The following is an 11,163-nucleotide window of genomic DNA, read 5'->3' on the forward strand; positions in this document are numbered from 1 at the left end:
TCTGACTGTTCATCGGGCTCTTGCTCACCTCGTTCTCCCACGGTGGCTCAGTTTAGATGACCGGCCAGCTCAAGGAAAAGTCCTGGTGCTTTCGAACTTCTTCTACTTACAGATGATGGAGGCTGCTGACCTCAAAAAAATTTTCTGCAATGTTCCCCAGATTTGACAGAAAATTCCTTTGACTACATGCTTGGTTTGTGGTCTGACATGAACTGTAGAAACATGGTGGTGATCAAACAAGGGTGATCATTGGAGAAATAGGATGCACCTTAGCACAATTTTGGCTCTGCATACTGTATATGTGCTTTCTCAGTTGTTTTAATTAGTATAAGTTTTGCCAAGGCCTCAAGTAAACTTTTTTCATGTTGTCACTATAAGGTGTTGTGTGTAGAATTCTGAGGAAAAAAACAATTGAATACATTTCGGAATGAGTCTGTAACATAACAAAATATGGAAGAAATTATGAATTCTGAAGGATGTATAACAATGGCAAGTACTGTAATAACTCTTATAGCGTGTGTATTTGTCACGGGTGGGCTGGACATGGCGATGAAGGAGGACGCATTCTCACGATCACAGGACAGGGGTTTAATATAAAATACACGAGACAAGGGAACATGAACACGCACAATGACCCTTTGGCGAACAGACATGAATAGGATAGTTTTATACAATTATATAAATAGACAGCAGGTGAACACGATCAGGGAACATTACACAGGACAAACATGAAACTCCGGTCCGGACTCCGGATCCGGAGTAACCCCTGCCGGTCCGGATCATGACAGTATTGTAAGTGTCACGGTTTGTCTGGGCCCCTTTTCAAACACACCCCTTTCTTTTTGACCCTGCCCTTAGGAAGTCCAAATAGGGCCTTCCTCTTCCTGCCCTGTTTTATCAGCCCTGATGACCTACTGTGATGTCCTCACCAGTGCCTCTGTGCATTTAAGATTTACTTTTTTAAATGTCCTTCTTTCAGTATTCTAAGCATTTATAGAGCTTTCATCAGCCAATGGGCACAACCCACAAAGATCCCCCACCCCAATCAAAAAACACACAACACTGTTTTAAGCACAACTACATTTATTTCTTATATAGCCCAAGTCTAGAACAGACCATTATATAAAACATTACATTAGTTATAATTCTAATAATCTCTGACCAATGCACTTTACCAAATTTTACATTTTGGTACATTATCGTCTTATCTTCATTTGGTTCATTATACAGTTAAAAAAGTCAAATCAAGCACTAAATATTTCATGTAACTAGAGATGTGTGTGATGAAGTAAAAGCGATGAGCGGCATAAAGCAGAAAAGCAAAGCAGCTTTACTGTCAGGCAGAGCAGGTTGACGGTCACTTTATGACGTAGCGCCTCTACGTGACATTGAACATGTCTCATTCCACCTGAAGGAGCTGCTGAGGGTCTGATCTCACTTACACACTGAGCCAAACACTTCAAACCCTGTAGCAGGGACGCTGCTTCCATACAGAGAAGACAGCTTCTGGTTCAGATCATCCACGGTGACCACATTGTTGTCTATGGTGAGAGGATTGGTCTGGGCTAGAACAGCTCTGGTCACAGGACCGCCCGGTTTCCCTGTGCAGCAGTAGGCGGTCCAGAAGTGACTGGGGATGTTGACTTCTCTGTTGTCCTTTTTCATCCATTTGGACCCTGGCACCACCCCCGTCACAATGTGGGCGGTGTTGCAGATCTTCTCCAACTCCTTGTTCACCTTGGCCTCCACCTTATGGTACCAGTCCAGGTTGTCGCTTGATGTCTGTGGCGCTGCGTTGGTAAGAGTGAAGGTGGCGTAGGCGCAGGGCTGGTTGTCATTGTGACAGACTGGGTACAGGTGGCCCTTATGGTAGGTGGAGTTGAAATCCTTGTTCAGGGCCTGGTAGTTTCCTCTTTTACTCTTGTCCACCTTGGACTCACTGCCCATGCTACGCGAGGCTGTAAGTTCATCCAGCTGCAAAGGAGATGAGCAAGAGTCTCAGTATAATAAAAACAGATCCCCAGTGATGCATGCTGGGATTCTGTGCTGCCCAGCTAGCATGTGACTGAAATAAGCCTGAAATAGGGTGGTGAGACTCTTACTAGGTCCCCTCTCAAAGGGCCAAATCTCATTTTTCACAAGACCGATCCTGCACAATAAATGGAGGACTTCACTAACATGAACTGACCTGAGGCTCGATCATCCACGTGGTCTTCCTCTTAAGCTTCGTATGGCCGGTGTACTGGTAGGCTGAGTAGACTGGGATCCTGTTCTGGGTGTCGTACAGGGTGGCGTAGCGGTACTGGGAGCTGTAACGCTGGCAGATCTGCTTGTAACGGTCTGGATCTTGGTTATCAGTCAGAATGGTGGGTGGGATGTGATTGTTCTGGTCTTTAGGATCTGTGATAAAGAACTGACCACATGTGCCCTTAAAAGATTGGACGACGTGTCCTTCAGCCAGTGAGATGAACAGCAGCAGGAGCAGCAGAGCTGGAGGAGTCATGATGAAGAACAGGAAGTCTATGTAGGATGAAGAGTCAGAGCAGAGAAACAACCTTCATCAGCAGTCAACAACAGAAGTGGTGTCTTTGACTCCATCTTCCCCGAGAAACTCACCTGATGATCTCGTGATCCTCTCACTGTTCTGGTCTTGGTCCCACAGGTGCGTTGGTTCACAGTCCACAGATCTGCTCACATTTATACTTTCAAAACCTTCAAAACTGACTCATTAAATTCACATGAATTGCAGCTCTTGACAGCTGACAAATGTCAAGTTGGAACACATCCTGTGTTGAAACTGCACACACCTGTTGCTGTGAAGTACCCTGAGATATTGAATTAGTTTTTAGACTCAGAAGGACCAGTTGACACTTGGGGTCTCGGCTCTGTTCCACTGTCACACTGGACCCTTGGTATGATGGGGTCCAATGTTTGAAAATAGGTGCCCATCTTGTAAGTAAGTCCTTTATATGAAGATCAGGGTCTGTGCACTGCATGTGTATCTTATTCATCATCAGGTTGCGCAGTGTCACCCACAATTTTACATATTGAGCAATGTTGTATTCATAAGAAATGGAATTCTGATCACATAGTTCCAAGAATTAAATTACAAAAACTTGAACAGTGCAGTTTGTTTAAGTCTGCCTAATTGCATATTTAATATTCACTATAACTAACTTATAGGAGAGTGCTTTTTTGAATTCTGATCTTAAAATCTTCACTAAGACTAAAACTAAAATCTTCTTGCTAAGAGACTAATTGCATTGGGAAAATTGTTCATCACGACCAGTTTGGTTTCATCCCTGCCCGCTTCACCTTTTTTAAAAAATATCTTGTATACTAGGTTTGAGCCTTAAACTAGTATTGCAGTTCTTGCCTTGGACGCAGAAAAGGCGTTTGACCAAATTGAGTGGGACAATATTTTAGTTGTGATTAGAGAATTTGACATGGGTGATACATTTGCCTCTTGGGTAAAAATGTTATATGCTCATCCTAGAGCTTCGGTTTTAACCAATTTTAATAGATCACCTCATTTTTTATTACATAGAGGAACTCGGCAGGGCTGCCCCCTCTCGCCCTTGCTTTTAGCAATCTCAGTTGAACCCCTTGCCCTTGCCATTAAAAGAACCCTTTATTATTGGCCCCAAGATAATCATCATATTTCTCTTTATGCAGATGACATTATTTTGTGCCTCCGCCATCCAGAACAGTCTGTACCACCCCTGCTAAATTTACTGGAAACATTTGGTAAACTCTCAGGATATTCGGTAAACTGGCAAAAAGTGAATTTCTGGCAGTGACTAACAATATAGACTCAAATTTTATGAGTAGTCTTCCTTTTAAAATAGCCTCAAACAGTTTGAAATATCTTACTCTATCTAGAAACTCTAAGGATATATACAAATTATTTTTTTTACCTATGCTCTATTATTCATTTTCTCTTCTCTTTGTTTTCTCTCTAAATCCCTTGTTACAGTTCCACTTCCCCTATCACTCTTGCTTTAAGTACCTAGGTGATTATATATTAAAATTTGTATTTTTACTGTTATTATTACTAACAAGATTGAAAATCTTTTTTTGAAGTTTTTTGCCTTTGCACAGTGATGTGATTGACTGCTGAATTGAATTTATCTGAAGGAGATGTGTTTTGTTCTGTGATTTAATTTTTTTTTTTTGTAAATTTAAAACTTACCTCAATAAATGTAATTAAAAAAACTGACTCATAAAATTCACATGAATTGCAGCTCATGACAGCTGACAAATGTCAAGTCGGAACACATCCTGTGTTGAAACTGCACATACCTGTTACTGTGAAGTACCCTGAGATAATGAATTAGTTTTTAGAGGAGACAGAAGTTGGCTTCCTAACAGACAGGTGATTCATGAATGATAGTACATGATGCAAATGATAAATTTCATTCCATTGCTGTGACTGTTCTGCAAATCTACTCTCACTTACATCATCTGCACGACACCCATGCAGCACAGTGGAGTATAAATACGAGCTGATCTCTAGACTCACATGCAACTGACCTTCGAGGAACACTGTGAGAGCGCCCAGCCGTACATCATCAGGTGAGCTCTGTTTCTGTTTCCTGAATGTTCCTAAAGTTCCTAACTTAAGGTTAGCATTCATAAAATATGTAGTCACAGATATATGCATATTAGATTTGAGAAGAAATTGTCTAGTTTTTTAAAATTCTGTAAAATAATATAGTGTCCTGTGTTCCTTTAATGAAATGAAATGAAACTGTGTGTTCTGTGTGATTTGGAGAAAAATCACAATCTGGTGAAAGTCCTTTAAATGCAAACAAAGTATAATTCACTGTAAGACACAGTAACTACATTTTCATTAAACTTTTCTTGTTCTGCAGTCATGAACTCTTCTGATCTCGTGGCCATTAAAGCCCTCGGCAGACCCCTGCATCTCGGCGCGTTATATAATGCAAGAAATGACAGCTTCCTAGCAGGTAAGTCATTTACACTAGTACACCACCTTCAAGACCAGAACACACGGTGGCAGAGGCAGGAAATTTTAAGTGGGGTGGCCAGGATGGATCTGAGATTGTTTTGGGGTAGCATACAAGAAATACAGGGCAATTTAAGCACCTAAACCACACACCTGTACAGTATTTGGAATGCAGGTAGTGGTGGAAAAGATCAAATATATTCTTAAAGTGAAGTAAAATGTGTCCTCTGTGATTTACCATCACCCTTGGTGAGCAGTGGGCAGCTATTACAGGCGCCCGGGGAGTAGTGTGTGGGGACGGTACCTTGCTCAGTGGCACCTCAGTGGCACCTTGGTGATTTGGGATTTGAACCGACAAACTTCTGATTATGGGGCCGCTTCCTTAACCGCTAGGCCACATCTGCCAACCACATTCTGTGTGATTACCATTTTTTCTTATTCGTGTAGATAAGAAAGAACAAATATTGCAAAATTTACAGATAATTATATTGTGTATTCTGCTGAGAACAGATGTTCAGCTGGTGATCAGCAGCACAATATGCTCATTATACGTAACATCAGGAATACACACATATTTAATGAATTATAAGAGTGATAAAGATATATATATAGTATTTAGCTGCTGATATATATAGTATTTACATAATATATTCCAGTTCCAGTTAATTATACACACATACACACACACACACAAATTAAAATAGTACCTCTGTATCATTTGAGCCACCACTGAAAAAGTTAAGTATTTAGAGTAATTTCCCAGCCAAGGATTAGTAAGGTATGGGTGAAATGCAGAGACCACATTTCATTGTGTACACTGGGTGCCTGTGCTGAGGTGTGTCACATGTGACAACTAGTCACTTTAACTTCACTTCAAGTGCTTCAGCAGCCTATCATATACCTTCCGTTCGTAAGGCTCATTGCTGTGTTGCACAGGGCTTAGAAAGAAATGTACACACATAAGTACACACAGTTTAACTTGATGTAGCATTATGCCCACATACCTTAGCACCACTTAGCATAGTAGCTTGTGTGCCCTGGATAGAGTCTGAACTCAGGCTTCCGCATGGGACAAAAAAATAGCAACGGCAGTGATGCAGAGCTCCCCCCCCCCCCCCAATAGAGCTGCGTCTGTAGCTTTAAATGCTAATGAGGAGGAGAGAGGCGGGACGAGGAGGCGAGCGGCCTATAGAAGTTTTGCGAAAATGACGTCATCAACACCGTTCACCAACCACAATGTTTGGAGAAGACAGGAAGTCGTGTCTGCGTTTTTCCAGAAAAAATAGAGCCCCTTATGACGAGGAGAAATTCTGTATCACACCATCTGAGCTGCCGCTCTCTGAACGGCGAAGCAGAATGACCAAAGCACTCTTTATACCCATCACCATTTCTAGACACTGCATTTCAAAATGTGAAATTTTGAAATTGTGAAGTTGGAACACAGGATGTGTTCCAACTTGAAGTGATTGTCATTGTGAAACACTGCAGCACAGCACACGGTGATGTTCTACATAATTCAAGTCAGTCAGATAGACAGAAATCCTGTAAAGAGAACCTTGATAAGTTCCTGGTGGTGCGCTGATGACTGTCCTCCCCTGATGTAGGTAAGAGTCTGTGGGATGTGGAGGACATTGAGAAAGGAACAACATCTGAAGCACAACCGTACAGCAACTTTGACATCACAACCTCTGACTCACTCAGTGAGAAACATAAACTGCTGGATGTGAGCGCCTCTCTGCAGGCCAGCTTCTTTGCTGGGCTGGTCGAGGTTGGTGGGTCAGCACAGTACCTCCATGACAAAGCTTCATCTAAACATCAGTGTAGAGTAACAATGAAGTACCAGGGGACCACTGAGTTCAAGGAGCTGAAGATTCTCGGCTTAAATGTGAAATACCCCGAGGTCTTCAATCAAATGGAGGCCACACATGTGGTGGTTGGGATTCTCTATGGGGCTGAAGCCTTCATGGTGTTTGAAGACACTGCTGCTGATGAATCTGAAAAGCAGGAGATTCATGGCAACCTGAGCGTGATGATCAAAAAGATTCCAGGAATTGAAATCAGTGGAGAGGGAAAAGTTGAGATGAATGATGAGGACAAGGACATGGTGAAGAACATGAGTTGTACATTTCATGGTGACTTCCTACTAGAGCAGAACCCCACTTCCTATGAAGAGGCCGTGCTGGTCTACAAAGAGCTGCCCACTCTGCTGGGGAAGGATGGAGAGAAGGCCGTTCCTGTGAAGGTCTGGCTGTACCCTCTAAATAAGTTAAATGACGTAGCTGCACAGATAAAGAACATGGTCTCAGAAACTCAGGTGTCTCAGCTGAAGAAAATGATGGAGGATTTCCATGAGGCAGAGATGAGAAGCACTGATCTACTGGTGAAGAGTGAGATTCTGAAGACTGATGACATCAGGGACAAACTGGAGCTGTTCCAAACCAAGCTGAGGGATTTCACTGCTGTGTTCTTGCAGAAAGTTGCAGAGATGTTGCCTGCTATCAGAGAAGGAACCTTAGAAGAAAAAGTCCTCAGAGATCATCTGGATAAACTTAAGGCATCTGGATTCAGCAGGAGTGAAATGGATTCTTGGTTGGATGAGAAAGAGACTGAGATTGGTGTCCTGAGCACATACACCAAGACAATGAAGTATGACATTAAACGTCCAGGCCCTGAGCTTGATGTTCTTCTATTACATCCTGAGGTTGATAAGATTTTCATGTTCAGCTTCACGTCTCTAAAATATGAGGAGGAGTACCTGAACACAATCAGCCAGTCCCCTGAGAACCTCAAGAACAACATCACCATTTCTGCTCAAAACACGAGAGCAGAAATTCCATGGTACAAGGCAGCAGGAGTGAAGGAGGTTCTACTTATGGCCCTAAATAATATGAGAGGTTATGAAGATGACGTTCACTTAATCAGTTACATCTCTGATCCCAACAACCCTGGAGCTTCAGTCCGCTTGTATCAAGACGGCATCTGTAAGGATCCAAATGTCCAATCAGGACATGGTATGTGTTTTTACTTCATTTGAGTTGATTCAGTTATGTCCATGTCAAAAAAGTAATCTGAATGATACACTAATAGTAACATTATTAGCACTATTACCAAGCAGAATGTCATGTTGGAACTGTACTAACTGTGCTAAAATTATATAAACACAAACACAAGTCCTGTTTTAAAGCATTTTCTTCTTCTTCTTGCAGGTAACATCTTACTGGACCCGAACACAGTTAACAAACAACTAGTCATCTCTAAGGGAGGAAAGAAGGTTGAACGTGTTAAAGAAGGGCAGTCGTACCCAGCTAACCCAGAACGATTTGATTATTATACGCAGGCTCTGTGTAAGGAGGGTCTGACTGGAAACTGCTGCTGGGAGGCTGAGTTTACAGGGGGAGGTGTTATTATGGGAATGGCTTATAAAAGTATGAGCAGGAAAGGATATGGAAGGGAGTCTTGCCTTGGAAAGAACGAAAAGTCCTGGGGTCTGGAGTTCAATGATGATTCTTGCATTGCTTGGCACAACAATGTCCCTAAAAACGTGTGTGCGTCTGAGTCCAGACGGATCAGGGTGTATCTGGATTACACGGCTGGCACTCTGTCCTTCCACAGCGTCTTCTCATCTGAAGAGAAGCTCCTGTACAAGTTCCATGCCATCTTCACAGAGCCACTTTACCCAGGGTTCTGGTTAATAGAGCCAGATAGGTCAGTGAGCCTGTTTTAGAAACACACCCACGTGCAGAAAACATGTATAATGAATAAATTGTTTTTTCTGTCATATTGAATTACTAGTAAGGTGGAGGGTTTGTTGATTATTCAATTTTTTTCATGCTTATTCATTTTATTCATGACATGACTTTGAAGCATTAATAAAATCTCAGATTGACTGAAATCTTGATAACTTGTCTTTAATATTTAAATACTTAGCATGTTAAAATGAATGAGCACAGTTAACAAAACTTCCTGTGTGGGGTCTGACCTTTGTGAAATTGTCAGAATCGGTTCTGGGAAGCACATTTGCAGACAGATCTGAAGAACTGTGTTGAAGAAATGTTGTCATGCTCCAAAGTGAACAGTGTGCCAGTCCGAGCATGAGCAGCAAAAACAGGGGGCACCTGAGACAAATGGGAAGTCTGTGGGCGTTTCATTATTGTGAAGTCCGTCCTACCAAATCTCCATGCGGGATGCTTGGTTGAGTGAATTTGAGGCAGATACAAGGGAAAATTACACAGCGAGGTTTGGGGCAAATAGGTTTGAAAACAACGAGGTGGTCCAAGAAACAGTTGTAGCACATAACCATATGGTAGGTGCCTGCGTGGTACCTGCAGGGACCGGGTAATGGAGAGCTGGAACACCATGGTATGTTTTACCTGGGGTGGTAGATGAGGGCTAGAGCTATAGCATCTCCAGTGCTTTCAGACCTCTTGATTCCAGTCCCCCTGGAGAAACTAACCAGCAGGTATCTGAAAATATGGCGGACGGTCAGGATGAGGAGAGAAGATATAAATATTGTCTAGGTAAACAAACACAAACCAGTTGAGGTGGTCTCAGAGAACGTCGTTCATCAGTGCTTGGAAAGCAGCAGGGCTGTTTGAGCGTCCAAAGGGCATGACCAGGTACTCATCCAGTTTCGCCCGGCCAGGAGAGAAGTGGCAGAGCTAAGCAATGGGATTGGGGTATCGGTTCTTCTCCGTGTGTTGACTTACATTTACATTGACATTTATGGCATTTATCAGACGCCCTTATCCAGAGCGACTTACAATCAGTAGTTACAAGGGACAGTCCCCCTGGAACAATTTAGGGTTAAGGGTCTTGCTCAGGGACACAATGGTAGTAAGCGGGATTTGAACCTGGGTCTTCTGGTTCATAGGCGAGTGTGTTACCCACTAGGCTACTACCACCCTAGCGACTTTCTCGTCCTCGTCTTCCTCCGCTTTTCCGGGTCCAGGTCGTGGGGGCAGCATCCCAAGTATGGAATCCCAGACAGCCCTCTCCCCAGCCACCTATACCAGCTCCTCCGGCAGGACCCCAAGGCGTTCCCAGACCAGACTAGAGCAGCAGTTCTACTCTGAGTCCCTTCCTAATGTCCGATCTCCTCACCATATCTCTAAGGCTGTGCCAGCCACCCTACGGAGGACAACTGATTTCCACCGCTTGTGTCCGCGATCTCGTTCTTTCGGTCATTACCCAAAGCTCATGACCACAGGTGAGGATTGGGACGTAGATTGACCGGTAAATCGAGAACCTTGCTTTCTGCCTCAGCTCCCTCTTCACCACGACAGATCGGTTCAGTGTCCACATCACTGCCATCTTCCAACAAGACCCGAAATACTTGAGGCAGGTCACACTCAGCTTCACACTCAGCTGTGAACCTACCCAGCAAGGGCTAAAAGTCAGAGCCTGATGAAGCTAGGAGGACCACATCATCTGAAAAAAACAGAGACTCTCCAGAGATTCTCCTGCTACCAAACTCGACACCCTCCACACCACGGCTGCGCCTAGAAATTTTGTCCAGGTTATGAACAGAACCGCCCCTTACTCCTGGAGCGCCCCCCATAGAGTGTCCCTGAGGACATGGTCATAAATCCACAAAACACATGTGGATTGGTTGGGCAAACTCCCATGCCCCCTGCATCACCCCAGCAAGGGTAAAGAGATGGTCCACTGTTCCACGTCCAGGACAAAAACCACATCCCTCCTCTCCAGTATCTTGGAGTAGACCTTTCCAGGATGGCTGAGGAGTGTGATCCCCCTATAGTTGGAACACACCCTCTGGTCTGCAACTCCACAGGAGCTGCCACCGATGTCCACGAAATGGTGCAGAGACGTGTTAACCACAACGGCCATTCAACATTCATAGCCATGACATACCCAGGACATATCTCATCCACCCCTGGGGCTTTGCCGCTGTGTAGATGTTTCACTACCTCAGCAACTTCTGCCCCAGAGATTGGACAGTCAATACCCACGTATCCCAAATCTGGTTCCTCCTTGGAATGCGCGTTGGTGGGTTTGAGGAGCTTCCTTCCACCGCCCGACTATAGCCAGGACGATGTCAGCAGTTCCCCATCCCCACTGTAAACAGTGTGAGCGGGTTGCTGAGGCGATGGATGGTTTGCCAGAACCTCTTTTGAGTCGATCGGTAGTCTTTCTCCATGGCCTCACCAAACTCCTCCCATGCCCGAGATTTTGCC

General features: G+C 43.8%; 2 protein-coding genes across 2 annotated transcripts; one reads left to right on the forward strand and one right to left on the reverse strand.

Moving 5' to 3' along the window:
- Positions 1 to 1,434: 1,434 nt before the first annotated feature.
- Positions 1,435 to 2,706, reverse strand: LOC114785445 (endonuclease domain-containing 1 protein-like). The gene is made up of 3 exons (XM_028971724.1): positions 2,617 to 2,706; positions 2,189 to 2,520; positions 1,435 to 1,974 (listed from the first exon to the last, which is right to left on the reverse strand). Exons 2-3 carry the CDS (start codon positions 2,501 to 2,503, stop codon positions 1,435 to 1,437), a joined length of 855 nt encoding a protein of 284 aa, XP_028827557.1. The 5' UTR covers positions 2,504 to 2,520; positions 2,617 to 2,706.
- Positions 2,707 to 4,544: 1,838 nt separating this feature from the next.
- LOC114785692 (neoverrucotoxin subunit beta-like) lies at positions 4,545 to 8,850 on the forward strand. The gene is made up of 4 exons (XM_028972208.1): positions 4,545 to 4,575; positions 4,875 to 4,970; positions 6,574 to 7,980; positions 8,176 to 8,850. Exons 2-4 carry the CDS (start codon positions 4,877 to 4,879, stop codon positions 8,691 to 8,693), a joined length of 2,019 nt encoding a protein of 672 aa, XP_028828041.1. The 5' UTR covers positions 4,545 to 4,575; positions 4,875 to 4,876; the 3' UTR covers positions 8,694 to 8,850.
- The last annotated feature ends 2,313 nt before the right edge of the window (positions 8,851 to 11,163 follow it).

The sequence above is a fragment of the Denticeps clupeoides genome, chromosome 3, assembly GCF_900700375.1.
Source record: "Denticeps clupeoides chromosome 3, fDenClu1.1, whole genome shotgun sequence".
Lineage (NCBI taxonomy): Eukaryota > Metazoa > Chordata > Actinopteri > Clupeiformes > Denticipitidae > Denticeps > Denticeps clupeoides.

Excerpts from the sequence above, each read along its gene's own strand:
- LOC114785445 (XM_028971724.1), bottom strand. The coding sequence starts at position 2,503 with ATGACTCCTCCAGCTCTGCTGCTCCTGCTGCTGTTCATCTCACTGGCT. Across the intron at positions 1,975-2,188 it reads CGTGGATGATCGAGCCTCAG|CTGGATGAACTTACAGCCTC; the intron begins GTCAGTTCATGT and ends TCTCCTTTGCAG.
- LOC114785692 (XM_028972208.1), top strand. The coding sequence starts at position 4,877 with ATGAACTCTTCTGATCTCGTGGCCATTAAAGCCCTCGGCAGACCCCTG. Across the intron at positions 4,971-6,573 it reads AAATGACAGCTTCCTAGCAG|GTAAGAGTCTGTGGGATGTG; the intron begins GTAAGTCATTTA and ends CCCCTGATGTAG. Across the intron at positions 7,981-8,175 it reads AAATGTCCAATCAGGACATG|GTAACATCTTACTGGACCCG; the intron begins GTATGTGTTTTT and ends TTCTTCTTGCAG.